Raw genomic sequence first — 24,481 nt, 5'->3', positions numbered from 1 at the left:
TGTATTTGGAGCTGTAGTAGCCGTAGTTGTTGTATTTGGAGTTGTAGTTGCCGTCGTTGTATTTGGAGCTGTTGTAGCCGTAGTTGTTGTTGTATTTGAAGTTGTAGTAGCCGTAATTGTTGTATTTGATGTAGAAATCCTAACTATTAAAGTAACTCGCAGCGCATGTACATTTATTCACCCATTAGACTAGGGAAAGGGAGCTATCTATCCACATTCACTTATCGAAATAACTGAGCTATACGACCTTAATGTTGTGTGCTCATGGCTTCCAGATTCGCAACACTAGGCCACGTGGTGTGGCAGCCATATTGGAAAAATGGAAAAACTTTGGAACTCTATCTCTGAAACTGCAAAGGAAAAAAAAATTAAACTTGGCACATAGCAAGTACTCCTCATGGGGAATGAGTGATTTTTTTCATGGCATCATATGTGCTTTCGTTATGACGTCATAAATGCATATGTAGAACACTACATCCGATCAGTATGAACATTTTTGAGGGTCAGCTAGGGATAAAATGTCCACCCCAAAAAAATTGATGACATAATTGGTCACGTGATTCAGTAGCCACATTGTTTGTTTTTTTTAAACCTTCAAAATCTTCTTCTCTGAAATGGCTGAACAGATCGAGACTAAACTTTACACATATGACTGCCTGTCCATGAGGAACAAAAGGTTCACATATGATGTCATCAGTCATATGGTTTGGCAGCCAAATTGGATTTACCTTAAAATCTACAAAAATACACCACTCAAAAGAAGTCCTGACCAGGGACTGCAATCTCAGATTGCTCTTTTTCTTGTTTAACAGGTTACATTAGTTATTCGTGCCTGTTGTTTGTGTCCTTTATTCATCCCCCAATACAGTAAGTTTCCTGTTTAGAACGATTTTCAATTTTGTTTGACTGCCAGGCAGGCAGAAAGAGTAAAAAGTTATCTCACTCCTCTGTACATGTGCGATCGGGACAAATTCAGAGCCAATGTACTGATAAACGACAGGTGTGTGTTCCGATTCATGTTCAAAATATAACATTCAATTGAAATTAAGTTGTTCCTCGGTCATAAACTGATATTTGTGGACAGAAAGACAAAGTGAACCAATTCCTTCATCTCACTTCTTGCTTTGCGTGCATGGGATAACGAAATGTATATAAATATGACGAACAAACAGGAAATCTAATTTAGTTTGGGTTTGCTCCTGTCAATGCAGTGAAGTAACAATCATCCTTAGGGTGGCAGCTAGAAGCATGGTGTTGGCTTTATGGTTAAGGAGGGTAGCTTAAGATCTTAGAGTCTTGAGTTTGAGCCCTGTTGGCCACTGAATTAACACCAGGTGGGGTTGACTCAGCCTGTCATCCTTCTGAGGTCGGTGAAATGAGCACGTGTACTGGTAATAGAGGGCACTGCATCAGTGCCACGGCTGCACCCCCAGAAAATGATGCAACCAGCAACCAGACTGCACACGACAGCTATGTCAGGGTCGCAGGTTGGCCTAGAGGAAAGCACACTTGCCTCTAAGCCGTCTACGCTGGGTTTGAATCTTGATCCAATTATAAACTGTCATCCTGCAGTTTCATCAATGTGCTGTCCTTCAGATGGATGTTAAACTGGGTGTCTCGTCTGCCAGCATTCGTTGGTGGACGTTAAAGTTCCTACGGTATTCTTTGTGAAGAGGAGGTGAGTTACCGCCATCACCCTGAACAAATTACAAATTCCTGCCCAAATCTCGTGTCACCCCGTCCCAAAGGAACGAAGTGCAAAAGGGTCAATTCCCCAAAGGGAGGTCGATATGCACCTACCTTAGCATGTGGATTTGTAGTAGTAGTGACTACAGACCACTGTAACTACAGACCTGTAACTACAGACCAATCAGCCTTCTCCCAATCATCAGCAAGGTTATGGAATCCATCATCGCTTCAGACATGAAATCCTTCCTCTTCTCCAATGGCTTGATTTCCAATCATCAATTTGGTTTCAGACCAGGTCACTCTACCCTGGATATGCTGCTACTGCTCTCCCATCAATGGATGGAGGTCCTCAATGCCAGACAGGAAATCCGAGCCGTATCCCTGGACATATCACGTGCTTTTGACACAGTCTGGCACCCTGCCCTACTCACCAAACTCTCTTCCCATGGTATTCAAGGCCATCTCCACTCATGGCTCGCAGACTTCCTCTCCTGTCGCAGTCAACGTGTGGCCCTAAATGGAGTTCTTTCATCCCCTCTTCCTGTGCAGGCTGGAGTTCCTCAAGGTAGCGTTCTGGGCCCTGTTCTTTTTCTGGTTTTCATCAATGATCTCTCAGACTCTCTGGAAAATCCTCTATTTCTCTTTGCCGATGACTCCACCCTCTGCCGTACCATCTGTCATCCCTCAGACCGGCAAGCAGCAGCTTCTTCGCTCACTGCAGATCTGGATAAAATCACAAACTGGTCCAACACGTGGAACATGTCTTTCAATCCAGACAAATCTCACACTCTCACTATGTCTCTTCGAAAGGACCGTTTACAAAACCCCCCCATCCACTTTCTCAACAATCCTCTGGAAGAAGTCTTTTCTTTCAAGCTTCTGGGTCTCATTATCTGCCATGACCTTTCCTGGGAAAGTCACATTTCCAACCTTGCCTCAAAAGCCAGTCGCCGACTGGGAATCCTCCGTCGTGCAAAGTCCTTCCTCGGCCCTCTTGAGCTCCTGACTACTTACAAAGCTTTTGTCCGTAGCCTGATGGAGTACTGCTCTCCCCTCTGGGCTGGTGCTCCTGCCTCCCACCTTTCTCGACTTCACGCTGTCGAAACCAGGGCTTTTAAGATCATTGGCATCTCCCGCAATGAAGCTGAGTCTTTGGGCCTCTCACTCAATCACCGCAGGTTGGTCGGTGGTCTTTCTGTCTTCTACCGACTCCTCTCCAGCCTTGCCCCCCCTGCTCTCTCTGCGATTTGTCCCAACCACATTTCCACAGGGCGCTCAAGGTCCGCCAACAACCCCCTTCTGGTAAAACTACCAAAATCACCAATCACTGCTCATCTTCACTCTTTCATTCCTCTTTTTTCCCGCCTTTGGAATAAACTTCCTCACTCTATTCTTTCCCATTCTTCCCTCCAGGCTTTAAAACAGCTGTTCACCACCACCTCTTATCTTCCCCCATCCAAATCCTCGATCTTTTCTACCCCCGATAATCCACCCAAGCCCACTTCCTTCAATTCTCCTGCTTTCCTTCCTGAAAGTCCCTGTAATGTCCATCTTCTCCTCGCCATGTTCCCCGTCCCATCCCCATCCCTCTCCCTTCCACAGTTCACCTGTGTCTGTTCCCCAATGTTTTGTCCCTTCCACTCCCGCCCCTCTTGTCTCATGCCTCCTTGCTGTGAGTTGTGTGTTAGCTCTCATACGAGCCTCGACCAAGGTATACAAAAAAAAAAAAAAAAAAATGTAGTAGTAGTAGTTGTAGTAGTGGTAACAATCATCATCACCTGAGTATAAATTAATGATTTTATTCGCCACACATCTCCATCCTTGCCAACAAATCCCACCACAAAAGCCCTCATGAACACAGAATGAAAGAATAACTGTGAACACCAACCACCTGCTGAACCAGTTCATCCTCTGAACAAAACTTAAAAAAAAAAATTCAAAAAGGAAAAAGCAAACTCTTGGCGAAGTAAGACAAGGGATGAATACAACATTGCACAGTCATTGGAATATTTAGATGTGCATGGTGGTTTAACACAATACATGGCATGTGTTTCCAAAGACTATTCATGGGCCCATCCATATGTAGTACACAATAATAAGCTGAACTTTGACCCCTCCCCTCACCTGTATACCTCATCCCTCTTCTCCCCTTCCTTCCAACTCCTCCAAACCTTTCTCCTTTCCCTCAAATGCTTCGATCCTCATAACAGCCGCCTTTCTGTTTATCTCTCAATTGCAAGTCCTATCCACCATGCGTACTTGATAAGTAGATCTCCCTTGCAGAGGATTTCCATCCTAATATATATATATATATATATATATATATATATATATATATATATATATATATATATCTATCTATCTATCTATCTATCTATCTATCTATCTATCTATCTATATATATATATATATATATATATATATATATATATATATATCTCTGTCTCTGTCTCTGTCTCTGGTTGCATCATTGGTTAGGACGCGGCTATGCCGCTGATGCAGTGTCTCCCTTACCAGTACACTGGTACTCATTTTGCCGACCTCGGAAGGATGACAGGCTGAGTCAACCTCCTGGTGTATGTTAATTCAACGGAAAACGGGGCTTGAACTCAGGATCCAAGGAACCCAAGCCGCCACCCTAACCACTAAATCAACACCAGGCTTAACCTTCACTAATTTCTCAAGATGAATGCATTGGTTTGATAGACAGCTTATCAGTTTACAATGTCTCATCTTTCATGGTCCATACACAAGAAGCTTACCGTCAAAGCTATCAACTTAACTGCATCACAAAATATTGTCCCTTAAAACCCTTCATTTTTACAGGTTAAACTGGCATGCCACTCGTCTTAGAGAGATATTCAAGTGTTAAATCTTGGCAAAGTAACAAGACTAGAGACTTAAATCCACATGGGGGGGGGGGGGTCTTTTTAAACAGCAGAACATAGACAAACCAAATATTTGAACTTTCAAACTCACAAACCCGAAAAAGACACAAATGACGGATCACGAATCAAATCAAACAAAGGTAGGAATGTGTACCAGACCCTCTTATGAAGCATCAGTATGTTCGACTTGAGCAATGTTCCACAGGCTATTCGCTTGCCCTTTATTTGTCAAGAAGTACTGTGCAGTCTTTAAAAAATATCCAGTAAAAAATACTTGATTTAAAGCTGGTCTATCTTGCTCTTTGCAGTGATGAATTGCGTAAATGAAAAAAAGAAAAGAAAAGATAAATCAATAAAGAAATATAAATTACTCGGATATTAAAAAAAAGAATAAAGTATATATATGTATGTTTTTTTTAGGAATTGAATTGAAAACTTAAACAATCTTACTCTGACTTGCAAATTCTTTAAATCCAAACATCCTTAACCAAAACACAGGAGCATTATCACATCAAAGGCCATCTGTTTATTATTTACAGGTGTGGGGGTGGGTTGAAATTGATAGAAAGGAAGAGGACACATGTGTATATATATATATATATATATATTGTTGCGGTTTTCGCGCCCGCCGGCGTGCGACGGCCACGTAACTCGAATCGCGGCACGTCGCCCACCGGACGGACAATCCAGTCGTGACCCTCTCGGACTAACGCCGGGAACCAGTCACGGGTGGACCTTTCGGTCTCACCGCGATCGAGCCAATCAGCCCCCGCGTGGGATAGGGTTGCTCGCCAAATTCGAACTACCTAAGTACCCACGCGGAGGGTAGACCGGGCGATCGCACCTCGCCGCAGGTCGACTTCGGACACGGGCCACTTAAGCGACCCGTTCCGTACTATCAGAATAACCGAGCGGTGTTATCGTCGACCTCGACGGTTCGATTAATTATCGGGCGTACTCAGCCCACTACCAACCCTTTACGTGAAGCAAGATGAGGGTTCAATGGGGGAAAAGACGAAGCGAAGCGGGAGAACAGTTCAACAATAAAGCACATTTATTCTCGGCACACGGGAAGCACACAAATACAATTCCACCAAATGCACACAAAAAAAGAAAACACAATTCCATTTACACAAAAAGCAAACATAAAAGTGAAAACACAGTGCAGAGCTAATACCGACTACCGAGCACACGGCAACACTTATACAATTCTACTTCACAGACGGCGCCGACAACACATACCCAAAACCAAGGAAAAGAAATACCCCAAGAATGGGGCAGGCCTGAGGCCGAGACCGGGTCGGGCCTACCCGTCTGGTGATGAGACGCGGAGCGGCGATGGCCCCGCAACCCGCGGGCCTCGTGGACAGTGCCTGGCAGGGGGTGGGAGAGGGGCCCCCTTGGTCGCACTATCTCAGCGCGGGGGGAAACAGGAGGGGGTTGCTGATGCTCGGGGTATAGAGGATCTTTATTATATGCGACGAGCGTCTCCACCTCGGCCAGGTCGCGCTGTCGGCCTCCCTCGGGTGCAGCTTCCTGCACGACGCGAGCACCCCCTCGTCTGGTGTCGCCGCCTTTCCACAGCTCCGTCCCCTCCGTTCCGACTCCAACGCACACGACGAGCAGCTCCACCGCCCGCGAAGTCTTGACCCTTTGCTTCCGACTCTCCTCTTCTTGACTCTCCGACCGCGTTCTGCTGACTCTCTCGTTCCGTTCTGCTGACTCTCCTTTGCGACTCTGACTGACGAACACGGTCCTTTTATCCCCCCGTAACTTCGCCTTTGACCCCCTCCCTTTGACCTTTCACCTCGCTCCCCATTGGCCCGAGAAAAAGTGGGCGTGAAGGCTTTTTGATCCACAAATTTGCATATATCGATCGTTCTGGAGGCGGGGCCAAATCGCCCCTCGCTCACCGATTGGACGGCAAAAAGTGGGCGTGTGTCGTTTTTGATCCGTTTTTGAAGCAGAAAATCCGTGATTTTGTACACGCTGTTCGACGCGCGTTCTGCATGAGTCCAGCATCGGTGCCCATGAGTGGCGCGAGATGACGGTGATGCGATGGTGGCGAGTTGTGACGGTAAAGGTCATGGCGGTTGTGGTGAAGCGGCGTTGTGGTTGGTGGTTGTTGTTGTGGTTGTGATGGTGGCGATTGGTCCAAAATAAAGATAGTAAAAGAAAAACGGCTATCCTGAAGAGTCGCAGCACGTATAAATGACATGTATTCCCACTAGACAACGGGTTTGGGCCTAACTACACATGCACTTACCGAGATACCTCACCTAAGGGACCTGAATGGTGGTTTGCGAATCTGGTAACCACAACAATATATATATATATATATATATATATATATATATATATATATATATATATATATATATATATATATATATATATATATATATATATATATATATATATATATATATATATATAGTGTTGGAAGAGAAGAGAATTAAGTTTGGATGTCGGTATGATGATCGGAGATTCAAAAGAGCATGAATTAGGGTGGAGGAGAAGGGGTACTGTAATTTTTTTGTGAAGGGATTAAGTCGATGTGTTTATTTTGCATGGAAGTCTTTGTGTTTATTTTTTTTTTAAGGTTCCAACTCGTGTCAACGGGCTAATCACATCTGTGAGACCATACATACCAAGTCATGCAGAAACACGGCAAAAGGAGGTTGATAATAAAATTCAATTTTTACAATATGCCAGATATCAAAGTGTAAAAAGATTGTGACCATTTCAAAACAACTTTATTCAATTTCAGTGTTACTTTTGTTTTTCAAGTGTTGTGCTCACAATGCTATCCCTCATGCATTGCTTAAACATCGTGCCTCTTCATAACACCACAATTCACAGCTGACAAGGATTATTATTAGAGATGGACAGGGTGGTCAGGGGTAAAGAATTTGGCTTCTTCAACTGGGGCATGTCCATTTTCAGCCCCAAGTGGGAGCGAGCAGGCCTGAGAGCACCCGCATGTGGCTGCTGCATGGAGAGCAGGGAAGATCTCTGTGGAGGAACTTTCCTGAAGGAAGTTGTGATCACAGAGACCCTGTTTCGGTCCTGTGATTTACGAGGTTCTGAACTGTGAGACGAAGTCGATAAGCCAGGTCTGCAATCAGTAAGGCTGGATGGCCTAACCGCATCTTGTTGTGGGTGCTGTATGGAGGCGTGGTACAACGGAAGATGATCGGAGATGTCTCGAGAAGGTTTATTTTCCTGTGTTATATAAAGGAACTGTGGTGCAACTGCCTGGTCAATCCGTGATGGTTGCTCTTCACAAACACCTCCATCATTGTACGGCAGAGACGTCTGAGAAGAGATTGGGCAAAATTGTCCTTCTGTCAAGGGGACAGTGGTATGGAGAGGGATGTCATCCCGGTATGAAGAGCAAAGAGCGGGTGGTGAAAGATGGCTGTCTTCCATATCTTCCCCTGTGTTTGCATCTGCAGTGTCACTTCGAATTCTGTTCTGAGGAAATTCCACACCTTGGTTAAACTGGAGTTGACCAGCTTGGTATTGGAGCTGCAGGAGGATGTCCAGTTTGCCCTCAATCGCTTGAACCTGTCACGTAAAATTTATGGGATGTCTTTATGCAAGTAGACTGCATTTACAAAATTGCTTCACACCACAAGGATAAATGTAAATATGGTGATTGAGATAGACATAGAGAGAGCTTATAGAGTGAAAGAGGTGAGTCATGAGAAGCTAAAGACAGCTACAGGTATAAAAGGGCTCACCTGTTTCTCAACACGAATAACACGGCCCAATAGGCTGACATCCTCCATGGGATACGGGTCTTGCAGCAAGCAATTCTTGCGGCATTTGTCCATGCCACCGGTATTTGGACTGCATATTCCAAAGATCTGCTCCACCCTGAGGAGGCAGAGGTCCCTTGATGGCCAATGGGGTACAAACTTTCTTCCTCAACATTTACACAAACGCATTTTCAAGCCTTTTCCTACATGAGTAAACTGCAGCTGGTGGTCTATGTAATAATCCATATCTTGAATAAGGTCCAATGGTAAACAGCGTAGGGTCCGTTTGTTTTATTTTTGGACTGTTTAAGAGTTCTCATTTGAGACCAACACTCATAATATTGATCTCATGTTCGAATCTCATTTTAGATATAATCTTGATTTGTCCATGGTCTACTAATTTCCTCACAATTCCTGCAAAAGTATCTTGACATCTTTGGCTTTGGCCTGCATGTATTTTTTTGGTAAAAAATTTTGGCAGGGGTACCCGGTGTTGCCTTATGCTGTTCTAATCCTGTTGGCATTTTGAAGAAATCAAATTTTGATTTTTTTTTTTTCTATTTTTGTGGGGACCTAAACACTTATCAACACCCACCCATGAGTGGGGTTAGGATCATTCAATATTCCCTTTCCCATTGCTACAAAAGCTTTGGTACGACAGAGTGATTTAAAATAAATAAATAAATAAATAAATAACGGAATGAAAAAAAATCCCCCCAAAAAATAATAACTTTTCTTTGTTTTCAAAAAAAAAAAATTTTCCTAAAGCACTCCCCGGCACTCACTGATGAACCTCTAAAAGTTTGACGAAGATTCGTTTAGCCATCTCTGATAAAAATGGCGACTAACACACACACACACACACACACACACACACACACACACACACACACACACACACACACACACACACACACACACACACACACACACACACACACACACACACACACACACACACACACACACACACACACACACACACACACACACACACACTGACCGTGAGAGGGAGGCAGCGTGCTATGCCGTTTCCCTCTCGTCAGGCACTAATGAGATTGAAGACCGTGCCAAATAACATCCTCGATGGGAGTGAAGACTGCGACGAGGGCAGCAGTTTTGGTGGGAAATAGGACAGTGCACAGTGGCGCCTGGTGTCGTGGCTTTCGACATGCATTTGCAATGTGGCCTGGCTCTGCAGCTATGGCAGCTTCGATGAGGCCGAGGGCCTGTGCACATGCTGCCCTGTGTTGCATTGATCGACAGTTTGGGATGCGGCCTGGTCATGCAGCCTGGAGGACTTTATCGACTCCATCCCGTTGAGGGTGGGATCAAGCTTTGGTGGGGTTGAAGACTGTACTGAATATAACAGCTTCGGTGAGGCCGAGGTGTTTGGGATTCGTAATTGCTTGCTGCAAGACCCATATCTTCGTGCCTTTTGTTGACCGACTCTGCTTGGTGTGCTTTATCCCTCCCGCCGAGGACGACTTCCTTTTGGCAACTCCCTTCCGCAGGACCACATGTGAAGATAGTGACCAATAGCAGCGACATACCATTTTCAGGCAGGCGGGGATGTCACCGGGTGGGATTGGGCGAATCCCCAGAAGTGGAGGGAAAACCAGAGCATGAATGAGGAGATGGTTTGGTCCATGAGTCATGGTTCCTTGCTAGGTTAGAGATGGGTGCTTCAGGACCAGGGAAGGCTCCATTCAGTCTCAGAGACTCGTACGTGGAGATGATGACTGGTGGTGATGGCGCACGCACGCACGCACACACGCACACACGCACACACACACACGTTGAGACCTAGCAGGTCTCCGTTCCATCTCCTGAAACTCACCCACGTGTGAAGATCGCAGTCACAAACAGCAACTTGCAAGCACACATACATACATACATATACGCGCAAGCACATGCACACAATCATGCAACGCCAGGTCCCTCCTCCCACCCCTTCCCCTACCTCCTCACACCCCCTCCCCTCCTCCTCCTCCCACCCCACCCCTTCCCCTCTCTCTCCCTCCCACCTGCTCCAATCAGACTCCAAGTCCTTCCCCACAACAGGTGGTGGCTTGTGTGTTTGTCAGTTATGAAATGTGAAAAAAATACGATAAACCCTGAGTAAGGTGTATCGTGGTAAAAAAATGTGATCCTATAAAGTTTCACCGCAATTAACCTTGATCTCAGAGGAGTCAGCAGCCATTACCAAGGTGCTTGTAGGGCACTTGCCAAGTGGCTTAAGCACTCAAGCAAGCACTCCAACGAAACAGTTTATAAGGAACGGTTGGCTTAGCAGGCAATTTGCGATGTATGCAGTGAAGATCAGCCATTTGATGATGGGAGCTTTATCGTTGCACTCAATGAAGTAACACTTTAGGCACATTCCTTTCTCAATACAATTCTCCAAACAAAAGAAAAAGTTAAGTTTAATGCTTTGGCAATTTGTAAATATGGAGGAGGAGGGATCACAGCCTTGCTTGCTTAAAGTAAATACACTTCGTTATAAGAATCAGTATTTTCAAAAAAAAAATTCATATTTGACGACATATTGACAGTTATTTATCCCACCAGCTTCAATCCTCAAATCTAAAGACAGATTTAATTTTATACTTTAATTAGTCTGTGAGAGATTACCATGGAGCGAGGAGGAGGAGGAGGGAATAAAATAAAATTTCCCGAAAAAGTAAAATTGCCAAGGCTTTTTGAGTCGGCCGAAACAAAATGGTGGATTAAGACCCCTGTGAGGTGAACGTGGGCTGACGAAGTGCAAGCCTGTTTTTGTTTTTAATTTAAAAAGCCTGTTAATTAACCTCCGCCATCGAAGATGGACGGAGGTTACCGTTTTCACCCCTGTCATTTTGTTTGTGAACAGTATTACGGAAAAACTCCTGGACAGATTTCGACGAAACTTGGTGGGGGGATAAGGTATGGTCCAAGGATCATGCCATTAGATTTTGGACTTTTGGACTTGGACATGCCAAAGTCCAATATGGCCGCTATGGCGGCCATTTTGAAAAATATTTGAATTTTGTTTTTTTTGCATTTCTACATGTTTTAAGTGATTTCCAAACCCAAAAAAAAATTTGTTGGAGAAAAAAGAAACAAATTTTGCAACTTTTTTTTTCAAAAAAATTTAGATTTTTTTTTGGCATTTCTACATGCACATCGATCTAGTTTAGTTTATTCAATCGTGGTTCAGTAGAGTCTGATCCATTTTGACCGACAATGAATAGGATATCAGGTTCACTTTAGAGACCCAGCAGTATTGGCGGCGGAGGTTTTGCACTCTACCGAGTGCTCCCCCTCTAGTTATCTTCAAAAGTGGTGTTTACTTTACCCATGTACTGAGTTTTCATTCATGTGACTGCTATGTGACCCTTGGAGCTCCCTTAATTTGCATGTAAAGTTTCGGACTGCTAGGTTTCATAGTTTTGGAGTTATGGAGGAGACACACACTGACAATTATCGCATCGCTGACAGGTATATTAAGGGGAGAGAGAGAAAGTGGGGGAGAGAAAGAAAGTGTGAGGAGGAAAGGGGAAGAGGGGGAGGAGGGAGGGGAGAGGAGGAAGCAAGGAGAGGTGAGGGAGCCAGGAGGGGTGGGGGAGCCAGGAGGGGGAGCCAGGAGGGGGAGAGGAGGGGTGAGGGAGAACAGAGGGGAGGGGGTGTTCTAGACTTGTGTTTACCGTAGTAGGGGGACTTGAGGGGAAGCGGGGATGGTCCTGTATGCTGGCATTAGTGCAGGATTGGATGAAATGGGGTATGTTAAAAAAACACAAACAGGTCAGAGTAAACACCGCCCAGAGACGTCCATGGAGGGTGGAGGGGAGGGGCTTTGGGATGAAGAAAGCATGAGGGGAAGGGAAGGAAGGGCGTTTTCCTTCAATTGTCCAAAAATCTGCACCAGTGTTCATACCTTAATTTAATTTCCACACATTCTTCGAAGGAAGACAGGGGACAGCAAGCACTAACCGCAATCTTCTTAGGAAACTCGTCTCTCCAATTGTGTTTCCAAGGCAAGGCATGTTTGAATAGGCCGAATCAAAATGGTGGCTCCGACCCCTGCCTGGTGAAGTTGTGCCGACCAAGGATAAGCCTTTCATGAATGTAAGCCATTAATTATCTTCAAAAGGGGTGTTGAAATTTACCCAAACACCCAATTTTCATTCATGCACAGTTGCCTTAGTGTGGATGCGAAATTTGTGGTCGTTGGATTTCATTGATTTGGAGTTATGGAAGAGATACAGACACACACACACACACACACACACACACACACACACACACACACACACACACACACACACACACACACACACACACACACACACACACACACACACACACACACACAACAACATGTGTGTGTAAATATATATATATATATATATATATATATATATATATATATATATATATATATATATATATATATATATATATATATATATATATATATATATATATATTGTTGTGGATTCAGCGGTGGCGGGATTCGCACCCGACTCTTGACCCCAGTGTTAAGGATTCGGACGACTGATGTCCACCACCGCCATCTCTGGGGTTATAACGCCGGCTGGCTCGGCACAATTCTCGGGTTACGTGCCTCAGATCACGATACCAAAATACACCTGTGCCTTGCCAGCTGGGGGAATAGCCCCCGTTTACAGACTGGATTTGTCAGACACCGAGCGGAGTCTCCCAGTCCGTAACCATTTTGGTTTTATATCCAAATCGAGCGGATCGTTCCTCAGCGCAGCAAAAATTAATTCAAAGCGGCAACTTCATACGAATCAGCCAGATTTATTGGGGACACATCAGGGAACACAACACAAGCAAAGCATTCACGACAATGTTATACTTAATCTATAACCCGTTCTTAACTAGGGAGCTACGGATTACGGGTTTCGAAGGGGATCATAGTGAGATAAACCTTAAACAACATGCAGACAAGACATGGACAGCATGCAGACAAGACAGAGAGTACTTGATGATGCTTCATGGACGAGAGGAAAATGTCAAAGGAACGAATGTTGCTCGTGACAAGCCGATGTCAATGGATTTGAGCACCCAGCTCGAACACACCGCGTGGCAAAATGGCGCTCGTCCATGTGTCGCAGCCCTCACGCACGCAGCCTCGGCGCGTTCAGACCCCGTGAGGTCGACTGCACCAGAGCGAAAGATCCATGGTGGTATACTCCAGCTGGCTTTTCAAAAGGTCCAGCATACAGGTCCAGGCCTGGCCTGTTCACCAGACAAGGCCAAATCGAGGTGTTGGGCTCTGCAGGCGGATCGACAAATGTGTCAAGGACCTCCTCATAAGAGTCGATCGCCGACTCGCGCGCTCAGGTTCGCCACCGCCTTCCCGAAGCTCGCCCGCCTCAAAGCCGACTGCTGACTCACACACAGCCAGTTCTATCCAGCCGATCGCGCCACACCGGCGCTCGCAGTCCCACCTTCTGCCGATCGCAGACTCGGCGCTCGCTTCTCAAAGCCGACTGCAGTTTTACTTCTCCTTTCTTTTGGGGTGCGCCGCTTCTCATGGCTCAGGCAGTTCCTATTACTGCCGATCGCACCATCTCTCAGTCCCACCTTCTCGCCTCTCGGCCGACTGCTTCTCTAGGCCACACCCTCTAAGCTGACTGGGCGGGGACTCATCCGGAGAGGGAGAAGGAAGAAGAACCTCTCGGTACACCACCACCGCACGAACCATAAACATCCTCTTACACCCCCGACACACATGTAACGTCCATTTACCGAACAACCTGGCTAAACATGCATTTAATGGGGGATCTGGGCTAATCCTATATTTAATAACATACTAAGGGCCATTTCCGCAACAATATATATATATATATATATATATATATATATATATATATATATATATATATATATATATATATATATATATATATATATATATGTATGTTGTTCCGGATCTGGAAAGCATATGCATTCAAACATACAGATGTCCCAAAAGTCAGTTATCCCGTTAAGTACATGTGAAGACAGGTCCTTTTGTCTAGTGGGAGAATCAAAGGTGTGCGTTGTGATGTTTACACATATATATATATATATACATATATATATATATATATACATATATATATATATATATATACATATACATATACATATATATATATACATATATATATATATATATACATATACATATATATATATATATACATATACATATACATATACATATATACATATACATATATATATATATATACATATACATATACATATACATATACATATACATATATATATATATATATATATATATATATATATATATATATACATATATATATATATATATATATATTTACATACACACACATATCCGGACGTCACGTGGATTGACAGTCACCACTTCAGGGACAGATGTGGAAACGGAGCATGGATAAGGAGATTACTTGGTCCATGAATCTCTCCCTCCTTCACACAATCATCCAAATCCATTGGGGCCATACTCTGTACAGAGCGTTGGTGCTGCCGAACCAGTCTCTTGGGCTATTGGGCACAATCCTGGATGAGTCGCCACTCTGACGCAGGATACTCGAATGACTCACGCATGCATGCACACCAAGAGCCATAGTAACAGGGGCAGGTCATTTGCATACGCGCACCATTTCCTATTCAAACTGTGCGCCATTATCCAACAGACATTCCAACACAGACTTCACCAGACTTTAACCCCAATGTTGCAACATTTCATACACCATTAAGATTCTAAAATAAAAATCACCAATTATGGCCATCATTGGTTGTCCAGCATGTGCTCATGGCTGTAGAGCGCAACCGAATACCTCAGGCACCATGCGAACCTCAGATGGATCATGTGGCAGAGTTCGGGGCAAGTAAGGCCATATCCACTGTCAAAGCCTCGCATGGGTGGAGCTTGCACTGGGGTAATCATCCGTACACCAATGAGGGTGCTGGAAAACACCCATCACTCAGCCTGATCCGCTCCCAAGCGCCGCCCCCGCGAGGGAATTATGAAGGAGTGCTCGGTTCTCTGGCTGAGCGTTTTGGAAGCTCATGGTTCTCTGACTCAACCTCGGTCCTCTGGCTGTGCATTCTTGTTCTTGGGGTCATGATGTGGTGATCAATGGAGCGGGCAAAGCAAGTGGAACAGAGCCATGGAGTGTAGTGCGGAACAAACGGGAAAGCCAGATGCCAGACCAAGTGCAGTATTGGACAACCGCAGCATTTACACATACAGACGTCTTTACACTTCACTCTGGGACCATCTTCTCATGCATTCTTTGCTTCGTTTCCAACCCCCCTTGATCCACCTCTTTACACCTTCTCCCCACACTTCATCTGCATATCACCGCACCCCTAACCATACCTCCCTCCGACCACGCATCATTGACACCCTCAGTTTTCAACACTCCCCATCCTCAGCGACTGGGTTTGCATTGGTCTGTTGACTTCACCTGGTAACAAAGAGGCTGAAACCACCTCATACTTTTTCCCTCCCTCTGGACTTTATAACTTTCTCAAGGAATGATTCTGATGGCACCTGTTTTGTTAACATAGGTAAGATTGTCGAAGTTTTATGATCAGGGTAATTGACTCAACACTGTCTTTCGTGTGTTTGTAAATAATTGTATTTATTTTTCTGCACCACACTAATCCTTGCTTTCCCCTGCTGTACATATGTTATTTTGTAATAAATCCCCTGCTTATTGTGTCACATACCTTTCCTCACCCTGGCTGTAAATAAATTGTTTGCATTGTAAATGTACCCTGTTCATTGTGTCTTTTCCTCCATTCGTGTTGCATAGTCTGCACGTAGTGTCAGCTGAGAAGTTTTACCCCATGTGATTTTCTCCATTAGCCGGTGTGTATGTGGCAGCTCTGCTTGGCTGCACCTTATCAGGTAAGATGAAGACAAGTATGCATCGAGGGCTTGAGCCCCCTTAATATTGTCGTTCAGAGGTAAGGTGATCATGTGAAGTAGTGACATGCTGCCAGGGTTGGCACGCATGCACGCACCACACACACACACACACACACACACACACACACACACACACACACACACACACACACACACACACACACACACACACACACACACACACACACACACACACACACACACACACACACACACACACCTCTTATAGTTAAAGATGATTACAAATCCAGTTTTCATGCACATATTTGTCAGCCTGGTTGTCGAGAATGTTTTGTTGGGTGTACACATTTTATTTGTTTTCCTTTATTTTGTTTTTAACTGCTGCATTGTCCTTTCTGGTCAAAGATGAACAGGGGATATTCTTCAAAAAGCTGTCAATTAACAAATTGCAAATATGGTGTGTGCATTTCAAATTCCAAAATGGCAGTCACAGTGTGCTTGTACACAGATGTTTGAGGGACCACCTTCCTTGAAGATTCTTGACCCGGCTGAGCATATCCAGGTGTCCAGCAGAATACTGCTCAATCACATCCTTCACATCGTATGGACGTAGAGTTTCCTTGAACTTTTTCTTTGCCACAAAAAACTTCAACAGCCTAAGCATAAACAAAGAAAGTTGATGAAGGAACTCATACACTTGGCTCCACCTGAGATTTCAGAGTGATTGGTGAGAGCATTCAACACTTTTATAGCAGAATGGAACGTGCTTATTTTTTCGTGTTTTAATTATCTAGATGCTGTTGAAATTTTTAGCCTGACATTAGCTTTGTGGTTAAGGTGGCTGGCTTGGGACATTAGGGTCCTGAATTCGAGCTCCTGTCGACCGTTGAATAAACACCAGGTGAGGTTGACTCAGCCTGTCATCCTTCCGAGGTTGGCGAAATGAGTGCCAGTGTACTGGGGTAATAACCATTTGGGGTAACCCGCATCCGAGTCGTGACCCGTCAAGGACTGTACTCCTTGACAATGAAACTGCCTCGGTAGCCCAAAGTGCCTTTACGGCACGAAAGGAATATTATTATTATTATACGAGCAAATACCACCCGTTGCGTCACTGACGGGAAAACTGAGAGGGGGGAGAGGGGGAACGCAGCGAGAGGTGAGAGGAAGGGAAGGCAGACGTGTGGTGGAGCATAAAATTTGATTCATACTGTCTCAACAAAATGCTTCTGCAAAGAACAACACTGAAGATGGAAACAAAATAATTTCTGAAATCCATTTTCTATCGTTCATACTATAAATACAATCCAGAGAAAAACACCTCTCAGATGCATCCGGAGCCAAGCTGTCCAGAGATGAACACTCTGCTCGGACACGTCCGGAGAAAAACTCCCGTCTGGACATGAACATTGCCCGGACGCGTCCAGAGGCAAACACCACCCGGACGCGCCTGGAGCCAAGCTGCCCACACATAAACACAACCCAGACACGCCCGGAGACAAACCCAATCCAGACAACCACCGTCTGGATATATCCAGAGACAGAGAGAGAGACAGAGAAAGAGAGAGAAAGAGAGAGAAAGAGAGAGAAAGAGAGAGAAAGAGAGAGAAAGAGAGAGAAAGAGAGAAAGAGAGAGAAAGAGAGAGAGAAAGAGAGAGAGAAAGAGAGAGAGAAAGAGAAAGAGAAAGAGAAAGAGAAAGAGAAAGAGAAAGAGAAAGAGAAAGAGAAAGAGAAAGAGAAAGAGAAAGAGAAAGAAAAAGAAAAAGAGAAAGAGAAAGAGAAAGAGAAAGAGAAAGAGAAAAAGAAAGAGAAAGAGAAAGAGAAAGAGAAAGAGAAAGAGAAAGAGAAAGAGAAAGAGAAAGAGAAAGAGAAAGAGAAAAAGAAAGAGAAAGAGAAAGAGAAAGAGAAAGAGAAAGAGAAAGAGAAAGAGAAAGAGAAAGAGAAAGAGAAAGAGAAAGAGAAAGAGAAAGAGAGAGAGAGAGAGAGAGAGAGAGAGAGAGAGAGAGAGAGGTGTGGGAGGAGGGTGCTGCACTGTATTGGGAGGGGGTAAACAAAGAATGGGACAAAGAGAGAGAAGGGTGGAGGGAGGGGAGTTGACAGAGAGAATATGTTGTGCTTCATGAACAACACACACACACACACACACACACACACACACACACACACACACACACACACACACACACACACACACACACACACACACACACACACACACACACCCCTTGGACGATATCGGCCCTGTCGTCCCGAGCGAGTGGTCCGTGCCCCATCGTCCCGAGCTGCATACCATAAAGGATACCTTTAACTTTAAAGCCAGTCTTCACCACGCACTCAACAGTTAATGAAATAAAATGACTTCATCCACAAAAGAGTTCCAGATTAATGCAGAACAACCCTGGAGACATCGCAAAGTTCAATCGCCCGTGAAATAAACATGCAGAAAATGTCATTTTGCCCACTCGTCTGTGCATGTGTCATGTGGTACATCGGTTCGAGATTTGTGCAAACATGAAAACTTTTTTTTTTATACGTCGGTTTTTTTTTTAACCAGATTTGCTTTGATTCCCTGGAGAGCACCTCGCAAAACCTCCAAAAATATGGACACAGATCTGGCAGACACTATAGATAGGCAGTCCCTCTGAGGGACAGGGCATGAGGTCTTGCAGTGAATGAAGCCAGTTAATTTTGTTTCGTTCCTAAATTTTTTGTTCACTCAATATAATTCTGCAAAGAGGAGAAAAAGATCAGTTTAATGCTTTGGAAATTACAAATTTTCTTGTGAATGTATGGAGGATGGAACACAGCTTTGCTTGTTTAATGAAAATAGGTATATTGACTTAGTTATAAGACCCGTTATTTCTTTAAATTATCAGATTTTACAACAGATTTCCACACTTATTTAGTCCGGACGATATCCGATCCTAATAACGTGAAATAATATTTTGATGATAAACTTTAATCCGTGAGAGTAGATCGTGGAAAATCATCTCATATAATGCATGAAATCACTCCAAGCTCCTAATTTGAAAACTTATCGTACTTACAAGAGCAATGTATACAGCGATTCGTGGCTTTGATGAACAGGCATTCAATATGAGCGAGGAAAGTGAAAAATATAATTTATCGTTGAGAAATCGTTGCGGCCTGTTCCAAGTCAAGGTAAGGTTGAGCAGGCCAAAAAACATGGTGGCTTCAGACCCCAGCGAGGTTACCCAGGAAACGCCTTAAGACCCCAGACAGCGAGGTGGCCGAGGATCACCTGATGAAGGATATAATTAAATAAGGCCGTTAATTATATTCAAAAGGAGTGTTTTAATTAACCTAAACACTCAATTTTCACTTTTGCACTTCACTGGAGTTTTCTTAGTATGCATGCATAGTTTCAGGCTGCTTGGTTTTATGGTTTTGGAGTTATGGATAAGACACACACACTGACACACATTTCCTTTTATTAGTATAGATGACATCACTCAGTCACAGGTCAGACTACGACAGGCAGAAACTTTTAAAATGACTTCATGAAATACACAGAAAAGACACGCAACTGCAAGTCAAACATTTCTTTCTAATGGAGGGAAAGTATGTTGTCTGTATGTATGTATGCACACCACTGGTCTAGAGTTTGAGAACACCCCCATTTTTCCAGTTTTTACTGAAATTTAAGCAGTTCAAGTTCAAGTCCATTTCAAGTGAAATGGTAGAAAGCTAAGTGGTAAACTGCCAGAGGTTAAAAAAAAAAGTTTAGGTTCCCAAAAGCTGAAAAATAATGTAAATTTCAGAGTTGTTAAAAAAGGCCCTTTTCAGGGAACAAGTAATGGGTTAGCAACTGCAGCTGTTCTGCAGCAATGGAAGTAAATCAAGCCTTGAAAGTTGATGCAAACAATTCCTACAGTGTCCCAACTTTTGTTGATTAGTAACAAACCCTCTGTCTGTATAAAAGCAGTGTTGGAACAGACTGTGTTGCTACACCCTCTGAAGCATTATTTGGACAATACTGCATTGCAGGAAGTGGTATATTACTATCATAATGGTGAGAAAAAGACAATTAACAAAGGAAGACAGACAGATCATTACAACCCTTAAAAGTCAAGGTCTTTCCTTCAGAGATATTGCAAAGAAGCCAATGTGTCAGTGAGTACAGTTTCCTACACCATCAAAAGGCACTTGGAAACTGGAGGAAACTCTGACAGGAAGAGGTCTGGCAGACCCAAAGCCACAACACAATCAAAAGGCAGGTTTCTGAGAGTCAACAGCTTGCGTGATAGGCAGCTCACAGGACAGCAGCTTCAAGCACAGCTTAACACTGGTCGAAGTAAGGAAGTCTCAGTTTCAACTGTGAAGAGAAGACTTTGAGCTGCAGGTTTGATAGATCGAGTGGCAGTAAGAAAGCCATTGTGAAGATGGCAAAATAAGAAAAAGAGGCTTCCCTGGGCCATGAAGCACCGCCAGTGGACTACTGAAAACTGGAAGAAGGTCTTATGGACCGATGAATCAAAATTTGAAACTTCGGTTCATCACGCAAGGTTTTTGTACGCCATCGAGTGGGCGAAAGGATGGCTCCTCAGTGTGTGACACCAACTGTCAAACATGGAGGAGGAAGCATGATGATGTGGGGCTCTTTTGCTGGATCTAGAGTCAGCAACTTGCACAGAGTGACTGACACCCTGAACCAAAAGGGCTACCACAGCATTTTGCAGCACAATGCAATACCTTCTGGTCTACGCCAAGTTGGTCAGGGGTTCATCCTGCAGTAAGATAACGACCCAAAACATACCTCCAGGCTATGTCAGAACCACCTTAGTGGAAAAGAACAAGACGGTAGGCTTCAAATCATGGAATGGCCAGCACAGTCTCCAGACTTAAACCCCATCGAGCTGGTTTGGGATGAACTGGACAGAAGGGTGAAAGCAAAGCAACCTTCAAGTGCAACACATTTGTGAGAACTTCTGCAACAGTGTTGGGAAGAACTTTCCGAACAATATTTGATTTCCATTGTGGAAAGAATGCCACGAGTATGTTCGGCTGTTCTATCTGCAAAAGGCGGCGACTTTGATGAGTCAAAAATTTAGATTAAATTTTGTTCAACAAAACTATTCCATGATTTATTTTTTATCTGCAATAGTTTATTTGTTCTATGCTTTAATCTCAGAGTACATTGAAACTTTAAACTGCTTAAATTTAAGTAAAAACTGGAAAAATGGGGGTGTTCTAAAATTTTGACCGGAAGTGTATGTATGCATAAATGTATGTATGTATGTATGTATGTATGTATGTATATTGTGTGTATCATCTAATCCTCTGAGAGGATTTGATCTCGGCAGTGGAAATATCAGGGAGTAATGAGAGTACCCCAAGGTTGTGCCTGTGCAAGTTTCATTTGATTCCATTAAGTTTTGAAGAAAAAAAAAATTGCCCATCTTGGCATTTTCTTCCTTTGGGGGATTATCCGAGCTGTACATGGGGTGCATCCGAGAGGGGTGCAACTGTAATTATCCGAGCTATGTAACCAATACGTATTTATTATATATGCACATAAGCAGTGCGCAGGTTTTTGCTTCATATACGTAACCCGGGTTATTTTTCTTTCTGGGAGTGATTGTGCAGCGGTCTGTTGCCTATACACCACCCAAATAAAGGGACATGGCATAAGAACGTTGCATGCCTGGAACAAGATCGCTTTTATGGCGAGTACTCTGCTCGTACTAAAAATGGGAATGGAAAAGCAAGCAGATGAAGGACTCACATAGGAAGAATCCAAAAGTTCAGAAGTACCGGGACACATTGGGTTTGAACAAAGATAATGATGAGGCAACAGCTTAAATGATGACAGCAGGACTGGACTGACTCATTTCTAAAGAAGAGATCTCACACTCTTTTCTTGGACAAACTTTACACCAAGACTCAAACCTTTCTCGAAAGTAACACGTCTTGCGGTGCATACCTCATTGCTCGTATCAAAGCTTTCACCAGTGGTTCAAACTCTTCCAGCGCAAGGTCCAAGCTGACTCCACTGTGACTGTCCAAACGTTCTCTATCTGAGATGCTCGCCTCTACGGAAGGTCATTACAAACATTGACCACAAATGTCAAACTGATTTTTTATTTATTTTTACAAAATCTAGGTTCAGGGAACAGTGAGGCAACAGAGGGGGAAACGGCCACAAACAGATGGAAGGGCCACAGGTAAATGTGCAACAAGCAAAGGAATTAATGAACAGGAAGCTGCAGTCACATGATGCCCTCCTGTTCCCCATTGGAGGGGACAGTACAACTGGCACATGATATCCACACAGTGCAGGTTGAAACGTCAGACCTGAGCTTTGCTCGGCAGCCATACTAGTTGATAGTGCCTTCATTTTTTAACCAAACCTGCTTCATAATATTATAAAAATAAAAGTAGGGGTAATGTCCCTGGGCGCTCACCTGGTAGCGGCTGGATAAGAAAACCAAGGAACCACTGGAAGGTGTGGATGATCCACAACATATGTAACACAGAAGAAAGTAAATACCTATGGAATTTTTCCAATACCATGAACAAACTTTGGTACATCACACGTGATGAAGGTTGTGGTCGTTTCATCGAAATTGTGTGTGTAGTTTCTGAGAAGAAAGCAGATACATATTGTGGGGGATAACTCCCCATAAACTCCCTCCGTATACACCCTCAGACCCCAATTTGTTTTACTGCCGTGAACAAACTCTGGTACATCATGGGTGATGAAGGTTGAGGTCAAGCTTCATCGAAATCGTGTGTGTAATTTCAGAAAAGAAATTGCAAGTGTTTGTGGACGGACGGACGACGCGCCATTCCATAAGCTCCCCGGAACTACGTTCCAGGTGAGCTAAAAATAAACAAATACATTGGGGAGTGCACATTTGGGGTTAATCAGAAGAGAGCATTGGTAACAAGGAAGTGAAACATACCTTCAGAAATGCGAGGATAATGTCGAAGTACACGTAAAGAAGGCCGCGAGCGAAGTCCTTCAGTGTACCCGGGGATAGGACTACTGCTCCCCAGTGATCCATTGAGGCCCTGTTCAAAAGAGGTCGAATGACCTGCAGGTCCTGGGGTGACAGGACGGCCTCGAATCAGATTGCTCACAGGGTTGGACAGTCGCTCTCGTAGAGACAACTTTTGGCTGTAATCAATGGCAAAGAACAGAGAAAGGAATTGGTCATTTGCCATATATGATTGCAGATAAATCAGGATAAACACCCAACCAGAGATGCAGGCATTACAATTAAAGGAGGGGTAAGTAAGTGCACATGCATCAAAATTCATTTGTCAAATATTGCAAATGCTGTTAGCACAAGCATTTACTTATGCAATTTGAGGCCATCTATTTATTATGCATGTACAAGATTGGTGAGGAAAAAGGGGGGGGGGGCTAAAGCTAAAGAAAAAAGTAACAGTGAGGAGTGAGTATAGGGTGAAGGATACGAAAGCAAAAGCAGGTTAGGAGAGTGTGAGACGTTTGGAAGAATCCAGAAAGGGGGTTTGGAGGAAACACGAGCAAATGTAGAGCAGAAAAGGGGTAGATAGGGGTATAAGAATAAATTAAAATTCTGTCCTTTTTCAGAAGTCATAAACAGATGGCCCTTTTCAAAATACACACCAGCAAACAGCTAATTTGAAAACTGGTTTAATACACAGCAAATGGCAAGCTGAGGCAGCATCACCCCTCGAACGCTGTACCACACCAGCGAGCTGGTACCCTGAGTTGAGGACCCTCCGTGTTCGGATGGACCTGAGCAGTTTGCTGAGAAAAGAAGAAGAAAGGAAAGCTGAACAAGATACCGATGCACTTAAATCGGCTGCCATTTTGAATCAAGATAAGTGGGTGGAACTGACAGACCGAATTCAAGTTTACGATATCAGTGGGGTATCTAGCTAGCTTCTTGATGGGGAAATCTGAGTTTGGGTGTGAGCAGAACACTGCATCTTCATGCGAGAGTCCATCTATACTCAAGCAGCGATGTTTTATCGATACAACACCAAAAGCCTTATCTCATTGTATGGGGGAAACTGGTGGTGTATTGGGACAGAGTTAGGGTGTATGGAAACATCCCCTCCAGCAGCAATTCATGGCCATTGATATTAAGCGCAAACACATTGGCACTTCTAGTATTATGATGTCAATGCCAATGTGTCGGCCCTAATCATCGTTGTGCAAAAATAGCTGTTTCATGCACCATAGTTACCCCTAGTTATGCAGATACCTTGTGGGTTTATTAGCACCTGGTGAAGGT

General features: G+C 43.9%; 1 protein-coding gene across 8 annotated transcripts in view; it reads right to left on the bottom strand.

The window, feature by feature from the left end:
• Nucleotides 1-6,978: 6,978 nt before the first annotated feature.
• LOC147025784 (potassium voltage-gated channel subfamily KQT member 4-like) overlaps nt 6,979-24,481 on the bottom strand; it is an 86,136-nt gene continuing 68,633 nt past the window's right edge. For 3 of the 8 annotated variants that reach the window (XM_085880573.1, XM_085880575.1, XM_085880576.1), the window contains exons 10-15: nt 23,848-23,991; nt 23,156-23,370; nt 22,174-22,282; nt 16,754-16,885; nt 8,324-8,459; nt 6,981-8,147 (exon numbers count right to left, since the gene is read on the bottom strand). In XM_085880573.1, coding sequence (XP_085736699.1) covers nt 7,434-8,147; nt 8,324-8,459; nt 16,754-16,885; nt 22,174-22,282; nt 23,156-23,370; nt 23,848-23,991 — 1,450 coding nt within the window. In that variant the 3' untranslated portion in view covers nt 6,981-7,433. Of the gene's footprint in view, nt 8,148-8,323; nt 8,460-16,753; nt 16,886-22,173; nt 22,283-23,155; nt 23,371-23,847; nt 23,992-24,481 lie in introns of all 8 variants that reach the window. The other 5 variants (XM_085880578.1, XM_085880580.1, XM_085880574.1 and 2 more) reach the window with 5 other exon arrangements.

The sequence above is a fragment of the Eptatretus burgeri genome, chromosome 5 (genome assembly GCF_056783735.1).
Source record: "Eptatretus burgeri isolate ZD-2024b chromosome 5, Ebu_testis_v1, whole genome shotgun sequence".
Taxonomy (NCBI): domain Eukaryota; kingdom Metazoa; phylum Chordata; class Myxini; order Myxiniformes; family Myxinidae; genus Eptatretus; species Eptatretus burgeri.
Note: the sequence above shows the minus strand (reverse complement) of the source record. Positions and strands in the feature narration are given on the sequence as shown.